Source organism: Saccoglossus kowalevskii, chromosome 17, assembly GCF_978046115.1.
Source record: "Saccoglossus kowalevskii chromosome 17, keSacKowa6.1, whole genome shotgun sequence".
Taxonomy (NCBI): domain Eukaryota; kingdom Metazoa; phylum Hemichordata; class Enteropneusta; family Harrimaniidae; genus Saccoglossus; species Saccoglossus kowalevskii.
In genome coordinates, this window is record NC_140657.1 from 19,078,569 (window position 1) to 19,100,892 (window position 22,324).

Sequence of the window (22,324 nt, forward strand, 5' to 3'; positions counted from 1 at the left end):
GTGTGAGTGATGAGAGTATATCGTCGACGATGCCCCTTGTTCGGATGATAGTTTTATTTCAAATTACACGGAAGTCTGTGAACAATCTGCTTGGTGTATTGTTGGTTATATAAGATGAAGTCTTTCACATCGCATTAACAGTAACTCGTCAATAGGTGAAAAAATGACAGCTTAATCGTCACAACGTGACTCTAACTCTGAGTCAACCAGGATACTGATGTAACTATCGTTCACCCTAGCTACCGAAATCTCGATGCCGGCGAGTTGAAGACGGTTGAGTGGGCTTCAGAACTTTTTTATGCATGTAGACTGGGCATACATACTGTAATTGTTGTCATAAAAATCGTATAACTGCCATAAACTTGTGCTGAATTACTTGAAAAATAGAACCGCGTTGGCTGCTTGACACGATATGAGTTGAAGACAATAAACAGTGCAATGAATTAATATAGCAGTAGTATAGAGATCTTTCTTCACAACGCCGTGAACGAGCTGATCAGCTGTTTGTCTTCAATGCACTCTGCTACATTTCCGGCGATCGTTGATGCATTGAGAGCGACGGTACATAACGGATGTATGATATCACTTGATTTCAACGGCTCCATCGTTTTAAGAAATCTGACACACAATTCCCCAGATTCATTCAACAAAAATGGCAGTTTAGAGTTTATTGTTCCATAACATGACAAAATACTTCGGTTGCTGAATGGTGCTTTTTTTAATTGTGGATGGTGATATTGCTAACATTCCTGGATGGATTTGCCCCTGCAATACATTGCATTCTCGTAGATTGTCCTTTAATGGTAAACCGAGCTATATAATTAGATCCAGTACTGGGTCAAAGTTCATTATGTAGGTTGTTCTGCCAGGGAATATAGAAGGGTGAAGTCTAATGTGATGGCGTCCCTGTTTACTTTAGATTGAATGATGTCTACAATTTTAGATTAGCAGCGACTGTCAACCCCAGTTTCATGGCATCTCAATGACCCGGTGTTGCTCTTTGAAAGTGAACTAATACGTCTGGGTGGAGTATTATTCCATTATCTCTACAGAATTAAAGCTAGTCGCGACCTCTGATCCACTCGTTTTCACAACCTGAGGCTTAATTAAGCCTAGTAGAAGTCACAGATTTTTCATCTGACGTTGACTTTGAACTTCTTCTGTACTGAGTCTTTGTTGTCGTTTCGGTCGGCGTTCTTGCGTTTACTGGAGGTTATACATTTCAGCATGGATAGGTTGTACTCTCGTACTAGACAGTAGGCTTTTCGACAGTGCTAAATATATAACCACGATTTGGCTGTTTAATATTAGCCGTACTTTGCATAATAATTAAGTATAATCAAATTACTACGTAATCGTACATATATAAGTTCTGTGAAATTTGCGGTGGTATAGTGGTATGGGACTGACTTGTAACTCGTTTACCTACAAAGCTTGCCTACACATGCAACACTAATACAAATTCATACTAAATGCTGTATCGGTTCAAAACCCTGGCCTACGTTGGGTCAAGTAAGCAGGTTGCTTTCCTTCTTTTAATTTAGCAAACAGGTGTGTTGAAGCACACAATCTGTTAATTACCAGGTCTAGGCAAGGCAGCTAAAATAATTGGGTCAAATTCTCAAAAGTTGGTTATATATGTTTAGGTCTTTCACAACGCATTTCAGATAAAACGCAGTGAAATAACCTATTAGCTTACAATAACCATATCATTTTAACTCTACGAACGCTGATAGTTCATTTCGTGGTGTGAGACCTTAATGTACAACGTCGGTATATAGCGTGTGTGCTATGTTACTAGTGACATGGGAAATGTTTTAATAAAAATATAAATCGAAGATAAATCATTGATAGTTACAGCTATTGTCTCTTCAAAATCGCTGTATGGAAAGTTGCAAGAGAAAATAAATAAATTGTAAATAATATTGCAGAAATAATTTTATCTAATTCCACGATACCGCCAGAGTTTTGTGTCAATCCTCACCTGCGACTCGGATTGATGCTACTCTGGCAATAATTACGATGGTAAGACGAAATAATGATAAAATAATAAACAATAATAGTACAATAATTACCCAATGATGGTGAAAGAATTCCACAATTATGGTAAAATAATGAAATATTAATAGTATAATATTAATAGTAAGATTGGTTAGAGTGTCTTCTGACTTCAAACTAAGAGAAAATATTATGGGATTATATATCACATGTATACATACCCGTTAACTTGTCTATTCATATGGAACGCGATATGAACACCATCACCTCTATTTCTATAGAAATCACTACGCGTTGTTGAAATATATGGTGAATGCTAGCATAGCCGTGAATGATGTGTTTGCTGCTGCTGTTTTGGACTTTATTTCACGTATCCGTGACATACACAAGAAACAAGCCAGGATTATCTATTAGTCGTATCGATATTTTGCCTGGGATTTTACGCTCAAAAAACAGCAAAAACTGAATGTTAAGAATGTTAAGTTTATTAACTCTCATTGGCTGTCATTTGAACCATATGTTTGTCTTGTGTCAGATTGTGATTGTGATCAGATATATTGACTCTTTAAATCTCGAAGGGACTTTTTAAACTGTTTGTCCAATTGTTGGTGTGCATTGCTAATTACGGTGACAAAGCTGCCTTCTGTTGATCAGGGACTGTGTGCTGATTGAGTTCGACTTTCTCATTCAGGATTCTTTATTGATATTTCTGGATATGGCTCATTATCAAGCTCAGCATAATTTCTGTCAAGTCACCAAATGTGGAATTGCTATTTACTTTCAGATGCTAAATAGGTGCCATGGTACAAACAAATTAGACTGGCACAGTCTGGGCGATTTATTTTTTTTGAATTTAAAATTAAATTTAAAAAATAGCGCAATAGAGGTGTTAACGCGAAATCCCCTGTAACCGCGAAATCACCCAGACTGGACGTTTTTGCCGCGCCTCCTGTGGTGAAAGCAAGAACTAGTGTGTTTTTCATAATAGTTTTTATGTTAATGAGCAGAATGACAGGCAAGAACGTTATCCAATCAGAGTGATTTGACCTTTTAAACTATATCTAGTTAACTTTGGTTATGTCTGGTTTAATCAAGGGGTGGGGGACTCTGATATGTTCTTGTATAAAGTTTGTGAAAGGGTCAAAGATACTGGAATTACAGATTGGTATATAGACGTTTGTTCTGTCGAAAAAACGCAGTATTATAGGCAATACAAAACAAATTTTGGGATTGAAAACTATGTGTCATTGCCACAATTAAAATTGCGCAGAGCAATAGCAAGATTAAGATGTGCGTGCCATCCCTTAGAAATAGAAAGAGGCAGACATAATAATATCCCTAGGGAGAGCCGTATTTGTAATTTGTGCCTGCAAGAAATTGATGATGAATATCATTTTTTACTAAAATGCACTGCATGGGACACAATCAGGAAAAAGTATCTTCCAAATGAGACACAACCCCCAAATTTGAATACTCTAGTACAACTATTAATTATTAAGTTCCTCTAAAAGCCAAATCATTAACTCTTTGGCTCTATTTATTTATAAGTGTTTTTTAATCAAAGATCAAATGAGAATAACCTAATAAGCTTGTATGTATATATATATTAATATCCCCATCACATTATTATATAGGGCTTATATTATGTATTGACACACTCTTCATCTATATTTTCATACATATTTTGTAATGTAAATTTATTTCTTGTCAATAATTAATTTGCATGATTGTAATGGGCCGGAGGCCATTATACAATTAATAAAATTATTATTATTATAGTTAACTTTGGTACATGAAGACTTCACTTTTCTTTTATAACAAACGAACTACTATTTATAATGTTTCGTCCAAATTATTCTAGTGGAGAGAAGTAGCCTGCGTGTAGCTTTATCTCGCATGGGTTACAGTGAAGCGCGATCTGGACAGAAGACCCACAATGTTTACCTCATTATGCAGCGCGCACGCTCCCACTTCTTTTCTGTATCCGTTCAGTGATGTCACTGCATATCATGAATAAATAATAGCAACAGATTAGATGCAAATAAGACCAGTCTCTGCTGGTTTCGCGTTCACCCCACCTTTCGCAAAACTATTTTCCCTTTTTTTAACTGAAAAAAATCACTACAGATGGGTCAGTCTAAAACAAATGTATATGTACAGTGATATAAATAAAACGTGGTTTGCAACAAATGTTGGTAAATATCTTAAAGTTTTGATAAAAAACAATACTTTTATCATAATGGAATGTTAGTTCGTGAACTTTTTCGTTCAAAAAACATATATTTAATCGCTTTCACAAATATTCTATCACAAAAGAAACCAGCTATATTAGGTTGTACAGGTTTGGTCTCCTGGAGGTCTCTTGGAGGTCACCGCAATAACTGTTTTCGAGCACATCAACAAATTATTGTATTTCCTAGCATAGAGGTGCAAATAAACACAATGAACTTAGTTTGTAGGCCGGGTACAATGGGAGTGCCTATTATGTGGAATCAGACCTTCGCTTAAATAGAAAATATAGAAAACCGGAAGAGACTATTTCGCGATCAACAAAACTACGACATAAGAAGAAAATCGAATTTGTTGTGGCAGAGACGATCGATCTACATCTTGTCAGTTCGTATGCGTGCAGAAAATGTGGACTGAGAGCGTCGACTCTGCCAAAAAACAGGGACTATCATTTGCATATGAAAGTACCCGAACCTGGTAAGAAATCTTACCAGTGAATTGCAGAACCGGACAGTCGGTCGTGTCTAACGGCACTCCATACTTCCTTTCCCGATGCTCGCAATTTATTCACTCTTATTACTTTTATACACAATATTTATTAATAATAACAGATTAATATTAGGTACGACCGACTGTCGACAGTCTAGTTGTGTATTAAGTTCGTTGCTAGAACCATCTTATTTTCGGACACCGGAGTAAAATCTACTAAGATAGTCATCAAGTACATCTAGGGTCATTTGTGTATCTGCCGAACTTCAGTTGAATGTGTACTTTTCAACCATTTCATGAACTAGTTAACTGTATTTTTTGTGGTGGTGGTGGTGGATCAGTTCAAACTTGTCGATGTCTAAGAATGTCGCATATCGCTAGGAAACTTGGTTTTCCCGTCTTTGTTACCTTGAATTTGACCTTCATTCGCATTATTCTGAGCGAGCTGGTCTGCCAGTTCTTACAGTTCTGCAACTTAGCTATTTCCTAGGAGATCAAAATTCACATCCGCCATATGACAAAGAATATATATATTTCGCGCTAAATCTACATGAGCATTTTAAAATAGAATGCCACACTTTTCCTTCAAATCATTGGTTTTATTAGTTCATTAGCATACACATTTATTTATTCTATAATTAAAGTAGTCACTTGTTTCAAAATCATATTTTGTTTACTGAAAATAGTTCCATCAAGTGATGACGTCACACTGTGGGGATACGTGTGTGATATTTATTTTTGGGCAATAATTTCACCACATTTAAAATTATAATGTACATATTCAAACATTTATTACCAAAATACAGCTAAAGGCATAAAGCAGGAGATGTTATTAAACGACATTTTGCAGAAGTATAGTAAGTAATAACCATGCGCCAGAAAATAATATGGCTGTCCAAATAGTTGGCGACCTGAAAGAGCTCATTTGGATCCTAGCTTAAAAACTTTTGTGAATGTTTGAAAAAACATGTACAGTACTATATTAAACAATAAACGACAACATGCGATAATGTCTGGGTAGTTATATGCATAAATTATGCAAATGCTCAAAGCAAAAAATATAAAAGACCAGAAAATGCTCAAAGCAAAAAATGAAACAGAAATTGATCAAAACTTAAAAAGACCAAATCTAAAGAAAATGATCAAAACAAAAAATGTTCAGAACAGAAAATATAATCAAAAAACGTCGAAAATCGATCATATAATTGTCGAAACATTTTCTTATTTTCTTAGATTTGCTCATCTATTTTAAACTTGTTGGCGAATTTGTTAGGGTCTTGTCGGACTGCAATACGGCGATACCAATCTCCGTTACTGTATGTCAACTGTTGGCAAAGTTGTGTATTATTTCTAGTTTTATAGACAAGTCGTGTCAAATTATTACTAATTATAAAGCTAGTTGTTTGGAACGGTCTGCATTGGTTGTTATGCACTTTTAAAAGACCCCGAAAGTGTGCCAATTCGACTTCAAAACGTGGTCCAAATTGTCGAATTTTTCTCCACAATGTTCTGTTAAAATAATTGTAAAAGAGATAATCTGCATTTGACCACCTATATACGTTGTGTCGAAATGTATCTGTGATGGTTTCACGTGTGGTACGTTGATTTTGTGCTAAATACAGTATGTTTTGAAAACCCCAACACAGCAAATTTTTCAACAGAATCAGAGATTCGTCAAAGTATTCAAGTATAAGAACTAGTTCGAATTCTTTGTCCAGTCTCATAATGGTTTCATTCACAATAGTTTCATTGAGTGTTGATTCAAATGACAATCCAAATTCTCTCAACTGATTATTTCTGCTCTCCGCATCTCCAGAGGTACGCGGATTTTTAAGGAATGCTTGCATAGACGCCATTACTTGTTTTCTATGCCTGAAAAAGTTCATATGCGACTCTACTTGTGCGGCTGGCTCTCGTAAAATAGTTACATAAATAGGGTTGACCTCCATGAATGAGTTTATTGTTTCCCTCTTGTACGACACATGACCAGTAAGTATATTGTATTTTGAAGATGAATTAACAATGCCACCAATCGGTGGCAGTATTATCGACTGATTGAGATGCACTTTTCGTATATGTCCGTTTTTTGTATTACGCGTGGAAAACACGAATGAGAGTTTATTTGCATATCCGTAGCGACAAAAGATGCAATGGAGTGAAGTGCTTCCTGTTTTATGAGTTTTTATAAAGACCATATTCTCTGCTGGTTGGCACGTTGATGCCGATTGTGTGGTGAACCATCTACTATCACGTGATACGTTAACTGGCAGTGGTTTGGGTGTAAATAGACTGTACCATGTAAAAATAGTTGCTATAAGTAGTAACGACATCAGTATCTGTAAGAAGAAATCCATTTAGTGTTATAAAGAACTTTATGGCCACGAGAACAAAACAATTAACTTGCAAGCACATCACCCACAAAAACTATATTAAAGGGCGGTGGTCGTCGCGCAACGTATGCGCGAGATGTGGTTTTCGTATAAACAAAAATGGCGACTGTGACTGTTGTGCAGATCAACGATACGTTACTAGGCGTTAATTATGTAGACGATTGGCATGCAATAAATCGACGGCAATAATTATTACTAGTCGCGCCCAGGGTGAAACTCGTACTTTCCATTAGAAGATCGCATCGGATTGTGGGAAAATCATTGTTGATCTACGCAAATGTTGCACATGCGCGGCGCGACAACTATTGCTCTTTAATAATGTAAGCGTCATTTTATTATACGCATATATGTACAATTGTTTGTGATCCTTGTGTCCACGCTGTACACGTGTCAAATAATTTGAGTGTATAGAAGGCAATATTCAAAATAATCGGCCTGAACAAGTGCAAGACAAATTAGGTCGTAGTCACATGACATAACATTTTATAATAAACTTGCCTAGATGTCAGCAGGTTAATTCTGGCATGTCAGTAATCACTTATCTGGCAGTGATTGATACCAATCAGACATATGTGTCAAATAATGAATTTAGATCCTTTGCCAATCACATCGGAATGAAGTTAATCTACCTGAAGGTACTCTCCCACACCTCCGGCGATTCTTGTGTAACTACTTTCTTAATTAGGTCACCTAATTCAAGTCCTCCGTCAGTTCACACATACTAAGCAGCCACGAATGAAGTATTCTTAATTGATATTAATTGAGATTGTGTTTTAAGTGCTAGTTTGAGCGTTTCGCTGTATTTAAAATAATACCTACTTACCGTCAGTTGAAAGCATTTATTGTACCACGTATTTCCCATCTTATAATACCAATGTGTATCCTATGTTTTCTCAATCAATTTCTAAAAAAATAAGTAGAATTCGACAATTACTATAAATGTAAACATGTTTAGCTTATAAAGGGCGACAGTTAGTCGTACGGGCAGTGTAAATGCCAAAGTCAGACGATTATCCCTTTGTCTAGTCAATAGTTACCTATAGACCAAGGGGAAACTGTAATGATGTTGTCTCCGATCGATTTATTTATTCTATTGCAAGATTTTGGAACAGAATAAACTTGAACTTCTCTAAGGTGTTGAAGGTGACAGCCTTGATGCACAATAATTTGCCTTTAATATTCTCCGTTATATAATTCCCTCTAATCGGGTGATAACAAATTGTGTGTTAGAGGTTGTTACTGTAGTTACTTTCACTATAATATCATACTACATGCTACTGTTTTTGAAAGGTCACGGACAAAGTATTCTGCTTCTCATGTCATCGGAACTGTGAAATAAAAATGTGATAAGTTGAACTAACAATGAGAATCTAATGATGCCATTGGTGGGTGATGACCACGTAACTGACACCTGATCAATTATTGTATTTTGACCTTAAAAAACTCGTCCACCATTTATCGGTTGGTGAGTGGAAATAAGAAACTTTATTTAGTCTACATGTTATTGCCATGCCATTTTTTAATACTTTATATATAACTACACATCCGCGGGGATTGTGGTGTTTAAACGTAGTTAAATTTTGGAGATCAAAATGTCGAAGGTTGGGTCATGTAGGCTTTGTGGATTATGTAGGTAATGTTGGGTTAGGGTTCATAACATAATAGTTTGGTTATAGCTGCAACTACATAATCCATACTGCAGTACAGTTTGTTAAATGTTAGTAATTAAAAAAGTTGAATGACCAATGACTAAAAGTAGTAACATGTACATCAGGTGCAAATAAACACCTGTCTTGCCTAGGCTTCCTACTTCCTACATAATTCACCATGTTTGTTGTTCATATTATTACAAATTTTAAAATGATCTGACAAGAATTCCAACATTCGTGTCTTGTTACCGAATTACTGAGAACAGTAAGAAGAAAAATAAACATAGCGATGCCAAAGACTCCTTGCATGGATAGTATCTCCCCATAGAAAGAGGATATCATCTCCTCACATAGCAAAATAACATCCCCCACATAGATAGGATATCATCTCCTCACATATAGCAGATAACATCTCCCCACAAAGAGAGGATATCATCTCCTAGCATAGAAAGGATAACATCTCCTCACATATAGCGGATACCATCTCCCCCACATAGAGAGGATATCATCTCCTAACATAGAGAGGATAACATCTCCTCACATATAGCGGATAACGTTTCCCCACATACATAGGATAACATCTCTTATAGAGATGATAACATTTCCCCACATAGATAAATAACATCTTCTCGCATACATATGGTAACATCTCACATACAGAGGATACTACCTACTCAAATAGATAGGATAACATCTCCTCAAATAGATAGGATAACATATCCTCAAATAGATAGGACAACATCTCCTCAAATAGATAGGACAACAACTCCTCGCATAAAAGGGGTAACATCTCACATAGAGAAGATAATATCTCCCCACTTAGAGAGATAATATCTTCTCTCATACAGAGAATAATAGCTTCTCACATAGAGAGGATGATATCTTCCCACATATATAGGGTAACCTCTGCTCACATAGAGAGGATAGCATCTCCTCGTATAGAGAGGATACCATCTCTTCACATATTACATAGAGGGGATAACATCTCCTCACATAAATAGGATAACATCTCCCTCACATAGAGAGGATAATATTTTCCCGCATAGAGAGGATAACATCTCCTCACAATGTGGGGATAACATCTCACATAAAGAGGGTAATATAATCTCACATAAAGAGGATAGCATAAGGATAATATTTTCCCACATAGATAGGATAACATCTCCTTACATAGGTAGGAAACCATCTCCTTACGTAGATAAAATAATATAATCTCACATAAAGAGGATAAAATAAGGATAATATTTTCCAACATAGACAGGATAACATCTCCTTACATAGATAGGATAATATAATCTCACATAAAGAAGATAACATAATGATAATATCTTCCCGCATGAATAGGATAATATATTCCCGCCTAGTTAAGATAACATCTTCTCGCATAGAGGATAACATCTTCTCACATAGATAGGATAACATCTCACATAGAGCAGATAACATCTCACATAAAGAGGAAACCATCTGTCTGCATCCTTTATTTCATGTTTTTGTCATATTATCTCAAACCCTGCAAATTGAAGTGTACATGGAGCCATGGGAAGAAACGGTGTGCATTGTGATAACTGTCAAAGGTTTTCAACTCTGGAAGGACAGTGAGTTCTACCAGGTGTGCTTGTAATTAACAACAAAGGGTGAGTAGCCTGCGAGATCCAGCTGCTAGCGAGATTACATTCTGATTGGCTTAAGTGGAAAGCCAGGAGGTGACACTGAATCATGCTTATAAATTGGATAGACTCAGGACAGTTTTGGGTCGATCATTTCAACTTGGTGTCCGTCACTTCAACTTGCTTTCCTGCGTGTTCTGCTACGATATTGTTTGACAAGTGATACAGGCTACAACCATCATTATGTGAGACTTGTATGAACTGCTCTGCGATCTCCTGCTTTCAGCGGTGCCCTCCAGAATGCCAGCGTTCCACTGCAAGCAAGACTCCTGTATTTATTCGTTGTTGTGTTGCAGAAGCCATTGACTGTCGTCCATTAATACATCCTGGAACTGTGAGTTATCATCAATGCACACTTCTATAAGCAATCCCCTATTTTAGTGACTTTATTCATTATATTTTTCTGTGCTTTATTTCTTGTAATTATTTTGAGAGGTATTAAAGCCAGGAGCTTTAACTCGATATTTTGGTGTATGTGTACTTCATTTCCAGTACTATTGTCATGTCTACCTCATACTAGCAGTGAAAGAACCCCCTGTTTAGTGTGAGTTCTGTGGGTGGCCGTCTCAATTGCAATAAGCAGGCCTTACACTGTGACACCATCTCCTCACATGGATAGGATAATACAATCTCACATAAAGAGGATAATATTTCCTGGGATAGAGGATACCATCTCCTAACATAGAGAGGATAACATCTCCTCACATATCAATTCATATAGATAGAATGTCATCTCTTCATATATAGGATACCATATACCCACATCGATAGAGTAACATATCCCCACATTGATAGTATAGCATATTCTCACATAGAGAGGATGCCATCTCGCAACATAGATAGGATAACATCTCACATAGAGCGGATAACATCTCACATAGAAAGAATACCATCTCCTTACATAGATAGGAAACCATCTCCTCACATAAGACAATAACATCTCCTCACATGAAGAGGTTAACATATTTTCATATAGATAGAATGTCATCCCACTTATATAGGATAACCTCTGCTCACATAGAGAAGATAGCATCTCCTCGTATCGAAAGGATACCATCGCCTCACATATTACATAGATAGGATAATATCTCCTTACATAGATAGGAAACCATCTCCTCACATAAGACGATAACATCTCCTCACATGAAGAGGTTAACATATTTTCATGTAGAGAGAATGCCATCTCTTCACATATAGGATACCATATACCCACATTGATAGAATAACATATGCCTACAAAGATAGGATAACATCTCCTCGCATAGAGCAGATATCCATCCACATGGGGAAAACAACGTACTGGGCAATTTCTAGTTGACATTTTTTGGCAAATTTTAACCGAATTTGTGCATTTATTGCGGACTTCTAGTGTTTGAAAGATTAAATTTCATGGTTTCTACAGTGACCTCTATCTTTATTGAGATCTTCATGATCCAAGCAAAAACCATGACTAATCGTGACAGGCGCACATATTGCATGCGTGTTTTTTTATAAATATATACAGTGATAATTTGGTCTCAATACATTATAAAAGTGTATGTGATTAGTTATTACTTAATACATATTAGCAAATTATGCATAACAAAATACTGCAGTAGAATAGATACAATATTCATGCTTTCAGTACAAACTTTTTTTTTACTTCTCTTGTTTTGTAATATGTAACGATGTCAATACTATGATAATAAACGAGAATACCTCAAAGTATGCGCGAAGACAGCACATCGGGAGTATTGACCAACGTGCAGTGGAAGTCGATGAGACGACGTACTGTTTGAATGCATACTTTGAGTTATCCTCGTAATAACCTGATTATTATATATCTTTTCCTTTCAAGGACACATCATGGGAATGCCGAAATCCAAAAAGTTTAGAACAGAATCAGCGAAATTCTTTGTGTGGAGTCCGGTCAATCCCGGGTGGCAGCCATGTTTGTTTTTATTATTAGAGGACTCTTACGCGCGTAAAAATTCCATATTTGCAATTCGCATTTCCTTATATCGTAGGATGATTACTGCAAAGTTACGGCACGCTGAAACTTATGGCGTTACGGTGACAGATGTATAATAATTCCTAATATGCTATAGTTACAGGCATCACGTGACTTTATGCATCCTCTCTCCATAAATAGTTCCCATGGCACTTCGCGTTTCTATATTTGTTTAATTGACTCTTAACAGAGGGAAAACTATATTCATTTAACGAAGACAGGATTGTGTTAAATATGGAAAACTTATATTTGCCAACAATAAATTGGTATACCGCGTAGAGGCGTGAAACGATATTTAATGTACTTCAATGTCTGCACCGTCACAAATGACAAAGTTTCTTCTACATTGCATGCTGGTTACTTCCATACTTCACTGTGGTAAATTTTCAACTTGGCAAGCGTTAAATCACAAAGCTGAAATCGCAGTGCGCGTCCAGGCAAAGATGACAGTGTTACAGTGGTTATTAATTAAGATACAACATTAAATGAACAATCGTAGGTCAGTGGTACACCTGTAATACCTACTGAACTACTGAACAAGACCACTGATAACAAAGTTGTTGCAGTGCGAACATTTTGCTTCCCCTCATATGAAGTGGACAAAACAGACATTTCAAATTCGTCGTTGAATCTAGAAATCGCTTTTAGTATTACTTCTAAGTTTTATTTTCTCTATTCCAACGATATGCTACTTGGTTCGACATCGGCTATCTGCAGACACACGGAGAAATGACAAATGCTGTAGTAAATCTAATTTACTCATATGCTTTAATTATGCGCAATGTCTGATATGCAGAATTGTTCGAGTTACGGACATAGAGTTACGAACATCGAGTTAGGAAAACATCGAGTTAAAAAAATGACCACGCCCGTTTTTCAGAAACCACGCCCACTTTTGCAAAACCACGCCCAAATTGTAACTCGATGTCCAACAGAAATTTCAACGTTTGACGTTGATGGAAGTACAGGCTTTTATAATGGCGGCAACAACTTTGGCTATACTTGGATTACGTACGTATTCAGAATGTCCGAAAATCACGAAGGTTATTAGTTTTGTTATTGATGACAGAATTACGAAGAAATAGTACAACCCAAACACATTCGGATATAACTCCAAGGTCGTTAGTTCAAGTGTACTATAAGCTGGAGGATCGTCACCTGCGCACGCGCGAGAATTGAGTTCCAAGCGACGATAAAAACACACGCTAAAAGCGCAAAGGCTCATGGGTATACGCTTGTTTAAACAATGACACGCTATGGCCATCTAACACATGCGCAGGTGACGACTCCCTTGCTTTAAAGTATTTTAAAGGACTTCCAATAAGATAACTTCTGAGAATTTTCCAGTTTTTTTTTAAACACTAAAACATCGCTAATGACAGGGATTTCATAAAAACTAGTACAGAGAGTATTAAATCCCTATGCAAAAACGTGGATTCGTAAATGTTTACAAATATGGCGATACAAGAGGGTCGGCAATGATATTTTCGTAAGCTGTAATCAATTTTCGCAATAAGGTAATTTAAATAAATAAAAAATTCGTAGACATGGACAAGATGTAAAATATAAACAGTCATTTTATTCGTCCGTAATTTGTACAAATATCTTATATTTTGTAAGCGTATGAAATATTTTCCGCATTAAATGTCGTAATTCGTACGCAATTCTCAATTTACTAAATATATTATAAAAATGTGAAATGTGATTAGAAATTTGCTTTATCTGTAAAGTGTAAAAATCAATTTGTTACTGTAAATGTAACTTTCATTTTATTTCCTGTGAAAACCTAAAATGTCTTTTTTATTTTTCGTAATCTGTAACAGCTATCCCCCCCCCGTTGCCCCCTTCATACAATGAGCTACCAACATGAACTTTGTTACGAAAACTTATACCTTGATCGGCAAAACAACGGTATAACTGCAAAACAGCAGTATAAACATAAAAGATTTGTTTAAAAAAATTAACAGCAAAGTGTTTTACATGCATGTTCATTACTATTCGAGTAGAAAGTCCAAACAGAATCACTAATAATTCAACATAGGTTACCGTGACTATGCTACGGCAGCGCGTGCCTTCTCACAAGTGACCGTGACTGTCCACAATAAGCGGGTGAAGAATACCAAAATTACCGAGACGTCCAGTCCTCTATTGAAGCCACGAGGCCCGGCAAATGAGTCAATTGATCCATATCTAACTTTGTTTTAGTGCAAACACGTGACGTTTCAGGCTATTCTGACGCTGGAAGCATGTTGAGGTGAAGTACTGTGCTGTCTGGATTGCCAAAAAGTAATTTCTGTGTGAAAAAACGTTGTACCCATGTACGACGTTAATAATAATAATAATAATAATAATATTGTTATTAGCCTTTGAAACGGCGTAAAAAGTAACATACGCGTCAATAATTTTGTGTTTGGTGTCTTTCTTGTATGTCGATATCAACAATAGATCTCCGTACCGAGGTAGTAATGAATACAGCTGAACTCCATTAAGTCACAACAGTCGAACTTGGTCAGAAGTAATCGCCGTGGTGTGAGATCAATAATTATCATCTTCTTTCGTGTTTGTTTGTCTCGTGTATTTTTATACAGTATAGACACTGACACCGCTTCACTGATATGTTGTTGATTTCAATAACTCGTATGGTTGTTATGTTGTCGATTTCAGCGAATAAAAGCATTGCTTACCAGCGCTTCTACGTCACTAAAATCAACACTCTCTGTTTGTTGTATCAAACAGTATTTTATATTACCGTGATATGACTCGTTACTGTCTGTAGTAAAACATCGACTACAGATAAAATTATCTTAATACCCATTAATACCCAACCCAACCCACTCACTCACTCACTCACCCACCGAAACATTAACACCCAATCCACTGGCCAAATTCAACCACTGACTGAGATCAAATCTGACCGAGCTCGGTCGTCGCCGTACTAATGAGAGCCCGCGCCTGGCGCGCCTCCCCCTAAATCCGCGCCTGATATCTGAAATGTGTGTTCACATTGTTCTCGAAAAATAATAAATGACATAGACATGAATTTTAGTTTAACCAACTTTAACCTACCTTGTTTTTCGCTGTGATCGACAATAACCGATGTTAGTAGTCCCGTATCTAAAGGAATGTAGCCGAAACGTAAACATAGGACAAAAGCACGCGTACACAATACGTCAAACTTTGTAACCAACAAGATTGGAGGTGGTCAAAAAGTGATAGTGCACGCGAGACCGATAGTGAAACAATGCAAAGAGTACGGTAAATTTGACAATTATAAAGTTTATAAAACTAGTTCAGTCCCGGGCGTACTACAATGTACGTACATCATAGTCCGGTTCACTCAGTGATTCGATATTAACACAAGTACACACTCAAACATGACCCTATCTCCCTGTTAAAATATGAGTGTCCCAACTTTACTTAAGAGGCAGCTCTTTCTTATGCTAACGATGAATTGGTTGAAAGGCTTGCATGAAGTATATATTTTTGACTCACGTTTGTGCGTCTGTGTACGAGCGTGTCCACTGATTTCTCAAGAGCCAATTATCCGATTTTTATGAAACTTGGTACATACGCCCTTTTTTCAGAAACCATACCCACTTTTGCCAAACCACGCCCAAATTGCATCTCGATATCCAACAGGAACTTCAACGTTTGACGTTGATGGAAGTACAGGTTTTTTTAATGGCGGCAACAACTTTGGCTTTAGATTGAGCATTCCAAAGAACAGTTCCTGTCAACATATGGTAATACTTGTAATGTAGATTTCGTTTACATATTATTGTTAATTTATATGTGAAAACATTTCAATATAATTATTTCACTTTCAGGATCTCCATACATTTTTAACCCAAAATGTCGGCCATCTTAATTGACTTGTGATGTGTCATGTATAAGTGAAGTTTGAAACATCAATTCAGTCAATGCATGTCATTCTCGGAGATATGACGATAAACAGCATTAGTTAAGAATATGTCCAGCAGTTAGTAATTTTGTTTTCAAGCACAGTTACGCACATAAAGGTCATATCGCGAGCATTACAGTGTACAAAATCAAAATAAAATATGTTTATATCTAGAACTAAGATTCTATTTTAGTTCGACAATATGCTTGATTTTTATGCATAGTAAAATGGTCATTTATGTGAATATGTGAATATGTGCGATATTGTGTGTATTAACTAATATGTAATGCATGACCAAGTGTGAATGAAATCTTTCTAAGCACAACTAAGATATTGTGTTGAAATATCAGAATTACTTGATTGAATGAACACATTTTCCACTTTCCTGTTTACATAAGAACGAATCATCATAATAAAATCACAGATGACCAGCTGGGAAAAAGCATATTTAAAAAGAAAAAAATCAGATTCTATATAGACCACACAACATGTTTGTCACAGAATTATTTGAGAATTATATACAAATATTTAGGAACAATGCTGCCAACGTTCAAACGTTCACAGTTTCTTATTTCTATAACATATTTACAAAAATTCTCGGAACACATCCTTGAATAAGTTGAAAATATCCCAAGAATGTCATTCTATCTTCAAAATGGTCGCTATATCATTTTTGCGTTTGAATTATACACAATTTTAACAAATATGCAACAAATGTGATTGAACACGAGAATCATTTGAATAACATATACTTATTTGGTAAGTTTTGCGAAAAATTATTTCATGCCACATAGCATATTTGTATGTGATTGTATTTCGCAATAGGTGCACTTATGTGAATAGTGCAAAACATCCATAATATCAGTAAAAAATTATTAATTTGCAGACATTATTTTTTTGTCATTTAGACATGATCTGGAATTAGGTTAATTAATTAATTCAAAACTACCTTTCCAATAAATTATTTGTTTCTGTTAGGTAATCTGAATCAGTTCTGTGTTGTTATAAAATCAAACGCGGTGCAAAACTTTCAAACAAAGTATTATACTACAGTGATTGGATCACCTGCAATTTTATTTGTTTAACTCCGTTTGCGTCTAAAAATAACTCAGTTGAACGAGTGCATATTACAATCATACACCGAAAACTATACCGATTTTCTACATCTGCAAAATGTCTAATATCGTTGTAGTCACAGCCGAACATTGTGTCAAACGCGGGCATCAAATACTTAGCCATCCTTGTTCACAGCTCTGCAACTTCTAGTTTTTTCTTCGATGATGAACAAAATCTCCTTGTTCAGACCCCTGAAATTGATCACTTCAAATAACGATATTCGTCGAACGATGTGACCAATCACAATTTTGAAAGTCCGCTAGCTCATATTATTCCCTGTCACAATAGCAAAATTGAAGGCATTTTGTTCAGTAGGTCTCTCATAGGGTATAACGAAAATAAATATGAAAGAATTAAATGTGGATAGTATGCATTCAAGTTCAAGTGACAAATTGTTGTCTGTTGTGCAGCGTCATCCATAAGCATAACTGCATATAGTCATTGTGAAGTTATTACATTAAAGTAAACACAATAAATTTCGGTCATTTTGCAAAAAATCCAAAATGTCAGCAAAACAAGGTGACTGCTCTTTTCGTGTAAAGTGTCTTTCACATACGTGCACATGAAGTTGGTCAGTTAAATCGCTATCTAGAAACAACAGCCACAAATATGCGCCGTTTTTGTCCGAAATCCAAGACATCGATGCAATCATTAACTGATCAAACTGTTCTCATAAGACGCTTTGGCCACACATTTGATATACAAAATAACGAGTATTTTGGTTAAATCAAGTCAGGTGCACCAGTAAACATTAGAACCCTTTAGATCCATTCAGCACTTTTCTGAAGCGAGATGATGAAAACAATCCCGAAAGCCTTGGATCCTAAAGGAGAGAAGAATTGAAGAAAAACGCAAGACTAATAGGACACGAGCCCTCCAGGCTTTGGCCCTTAATCCCAATGCTAACAAAGGAGCCTCAATCTTTTACAGGTTTTGAATAAGCGATTTCAAAAGAATGGCCATAAAATCCATTGTTATGCACTAATACACCAATACAATGTTTCTAATCATTCAATTTAAAATAAACATGTTACTTGAAAAATATGGGCTGTTATATAGAATAAAGTGTACCGTTATGTATACGAAAAATCAGCCGTGGATCCAAATTCGTAGCTGTGTGGGTGTGTTATTGCACGTTATAACCAATGTTGTAACAGGAAGTCCCCTCTAAAGGCTTTAAAGTGGAAGAACAGGTAAACGCTAAAAATGTAAAAATTGTCGCCCCCAAACACCAAAATGATTGTTTATAAAAACAACTGCGCGTAACTTAGCTGTGTATCCATAGCTCTTCTTGTGTTCATCTTTAGCCTTTGTGATGGCATTTTAGTCACTTTTGATCCATTTGCTTACTTTAGATACAAGGATTTTATCGACACAGAAAGGTTATAGACGTGCGACACCAAACGCTATTGCAAATAAAAAGTGAAAAAGAAGAATATTTCTTGCATCACACCATCGAAAATACCGCCAATCAATACGTTTATTAAACGCTCAGTAAAGCGAAAGCCACGAAAAGAACGATTACTTGGATGTTCTTTTTGCTGTGATTTCGTGCTCCAGACCACACGTAGCCCAGATGGCAGCCATTTTTATCGTGTCGAACGAGCACTAAATGAAGAGTAATAATAGAGAAACCTCATTCAGCCGAATAATTGTGTTCTCCTTTTACCTGAATAAGGTGATCAGTGGCGGATCCAGAGGGGGGGCCATACCCCGCCCCAAAAAACGCATGACGATTCATATCATTTGGATTACGCATAGCTTCTCTGCGATTTTCGCTTCGTATATGCCCCCCCCCCCAATACATTTTGCTGGATCCGCCACTGAAGGTGACTGTCACTGGAGTTACGTGACAAAAATGTTTTGAAAACAACTTCAAACAGATCATAGTTGGTGTTCATGATAGTGAATGTTCAATAAAGATACTATTGATTGGTAATAGTAAATATACGAGATATGTCAGAATTGTAGAAGCAGGTACACGAAAGGCACTAATGAGATCCCGGGTCTGGAAAGCGAATCAAACTAAGCTATATCTGATTTATCTACATGACATAGAGGTGAACAAACAGTGCTGGCTTGACCAACAGCAGATCAATGCATAAAGTAAGATAATTTGACAGAACTATTCGTACAATTGTTGTACTACGTACGCACGGCTTAGTCCGATTCACTCATTGACGTTTTCGAGATAAGTACTTGCTCAGGTATGACCTGACATTACCTTGACCCAAATAGAGGCGTCTTAATCTTATGCTAATGATCCGTTGGTTGAAAGGCTGTCTGTATATAGATGTAAAGCGTATGCTGCAGTAATGTTTGAAACCACGCAGTGACATATTTATATTATACGTTCCCGATCATTTTATGTCGAGGGTACTGGACACACCTATATTGTAACTGACCTTCAAAAACAAAAACAAAACTTTCATAGCCAATAAGTTTGCTGCAGTTTAGCAGCTCTTATTGGCCGCTTAAGCTATTTTGATATTACGTTGCGGCCATAGAGCTGCAGATCGCGTCCATTGAGAACCGCACAGTTCGCCGCCCCGGGATCCCGGGGCGCACGCTATTTTTGATGTTATCGAACGATTTCAATGAAATTTAAAACGAATAAAAGTTATCCTTGCAAACACAAACATCTTAGGTATCTACTGACCGAAAATGAAGGACTATTTCTTCTTGAAAAGTATATATTTCTGTGTATAATTAGACCGAACGTAATTTAATCGATTGAACGACGGATTTCAAGATGACCTCTGTCATGTGTCCTGATCACATGACAATGACGAAGCATGCGCAGTTGACATTTTAGCTGAAAATTGAGAATGGCAGGTTTTTGCATTCATTGTGGAGATGAGTTTCAGAAAAAAGTTAAAGGGTATCGCAGGCAATCCATTGCATCTAGACTTAAAACCTCAGAAACTGTTGACAATGCATTAGTGAATGTTCTAAAACTGAAACCCATTACCCCGTTGGCTTGTTGTCTCTTTCCGCATAATATTGAGGAGCATTGGTGGTAAAATATACATCATACTTTTGCCATACCCTGTTGGTAATATGGCCAATGTGTGTATATTATTTAAAATACAAGTAGTACCTTCTACTTGTTGAGCTGTTAGGTCAAATTTAAAAATATCTTTCAGATTCTGGTCAAAAGACTCAACAATTGTGTCCTTTGTGAATTCCATGCTGTCTGCTGTCTGCTCCTGTCACTTGTAACACTATTTGGCAAGTTACAAGATTATTTTTAGATTTTTCACAATATATAAATAAAACTGCTTGAAAAAATATTTTTAATAATACATGTACTTTATTTGATTTTTTTCAAAAAAAGATGAGTCACTTAATGGTGAAATGAAATTAAAATTATAAAAAGCCGTCTGCCGTTGTTTCGTCACATGAAGCGCTGTCCCAGACAGGCGCCGATGGTCGTTTGCTGTAGTCACGTGATTACACTCGTCACTAAAAGAGCCAAGTCACGTGATAGAGGTCGGCTTCAAAATGGCGGCGTTCAATCGGAGGTTTCACTTCGGCACAGTTTTAACGTGAAATAGTCTCATTTACACGGGCAAATTTGCTTAAAGCTTGCTGTAATCAGTAACAGATATATTTCTGAGAACATATTTGTCTATTTTTTCCTACAAGTCGAGGTAATTTTATTACAATCACAATTTTAATGATACATAACTGGCATATTTAAAAATCTGTGCATTTCTTTAGGGAAGGGAACTGCAGCTCTCTGGTCGCCCGCAACGTATACCACGACCAAGAGAGCTGCATAAACTGCAGCAATCAATAAGTGCATAATTTAAGACGCCCGCTTTATATTTTGCATTTAATTATGCTATTAAATAACAGTCTAAACATGTAAAGGGTGCCTCACATATTTGCAAAGTAGAAATGCAACTTTAAATAGTATAAATATGCCTGTCAAACATTGAAGTGTTCCTCCATCAAAATGTGTGGCCTAGTATCTTGTCCGCCAACAATGTTCAACTCGTGTTACCTTATTTTATGAAGGACCTTGAGGATAGTATAATACATAGGTGAGTAAAGTTGACCTTTGAGGGCGCTATTTAATCTTATTAATTTTGGTGATTTTTACTGATCTGTTTTGTAGATATGTAATTTAAACAATTTATTTAGGATATGTGATTGATGTATTTTCAGTAATTTAATGTATTAATTATTATGAAATTAACCCGAAAGGGTGCACAATGAGTAACAATGAAAGTCATTTGCACATTTCCCATGACACTTAGCACTGATAGTCAGTTTTGACTGAGAGTCAGACAGCCAGACTGTGTTGTATTTGCTAGGTTTGATCAACTGACGGATATGTACATTTTGCTATTGTTCTAGCCATGTGCTTAAAATGTCCATGCAATCTATTGTTCCTGACACGTGCTTTGTAATTCATTCTTTGTTCACTTTCATTGAAATGTCAACTCTAGTATAATTAGTGTAAATTATGTTTCGATTTGAATTCTCGTTGTTTTTTTTCAATATAATTGATCGTATTTTTATATCGTGTCAGGTCTTAAGTTCCTGTAATTTGTAGTGAGCCTTGCAGCGTCACTCTTCTATGTAAGAGCATGATGCTATGCAATATCCTTGATTAATAAACTCAATACGGGGATTTGTTATTATTATTATTATTATTATTATTATTATTATTATTATTATTATTATTATTATTATACATGAGTTATAAAGTTTGCAGTGTAATATGGACAACTTAAAAGGATAATGTGAACTCAAAGCAACCCATCACGATCTTGAATTGGACTGAGTACACGGGCACGTCTAGTCACCCCTACAACACTGAGTGGAATCTCCCATCCACAACGCAAATTAAAACAACCAGGCGAAAGCACATGGATTGGACAATT

The 22,324-nt window shown here is 36.3% G+C and overlaps 1 protein-coding gene across 1 annotated transcript; it reads right to left on the bottom strand.

Moving 5' to 3' along the window:
• Positions 1–5,482: 5,482 nt before the first annotated feature.
• On the bottom strand, positions 5,483–15,532 carry LOC146732711 (galactosylceramide sulfotransferase-like). The gene is made up of 3 exons (XM_085491799.1): positions 15,479–15,532; positions 7,930–8,010; positions 5,483–7,052 (listed from the first exon to the last, which is right to left on the bottom strand). The coding sequence occupies exons 2-3, from the start codon at positions 7,966–7,968 to the stop codon at positions 5,946–5,948; spliced, it is 1,146 nt and encodes a 381-aa protein (XP_085347925.1). The 5' UTR covers positions 7,969–8,010; positions 15,479–15,532; the 3' UTR covers positions 5,483–5,945.
• Positions 15,533–22,324: the final 6,792 nt, after the last annotated feature.

What these genes read in the sequence shown, in the direction of transcription:
- LOC146732711 (XM_085491799.1), bottom strand. Translation starts at nt 7,968, where the DNA reads ATGGGAAATACGTGGTACAATAAATGCTTTCAACTGACG. An exon ending in ATAAATGCTTTCAACTGACG is followed by an intron (nt 7,053 to 7,929) that starts GTAAGTAGGTAT and finishes TTCTTCTTACAG; the next exon opens with ATACTGATGTCGTTACTACT.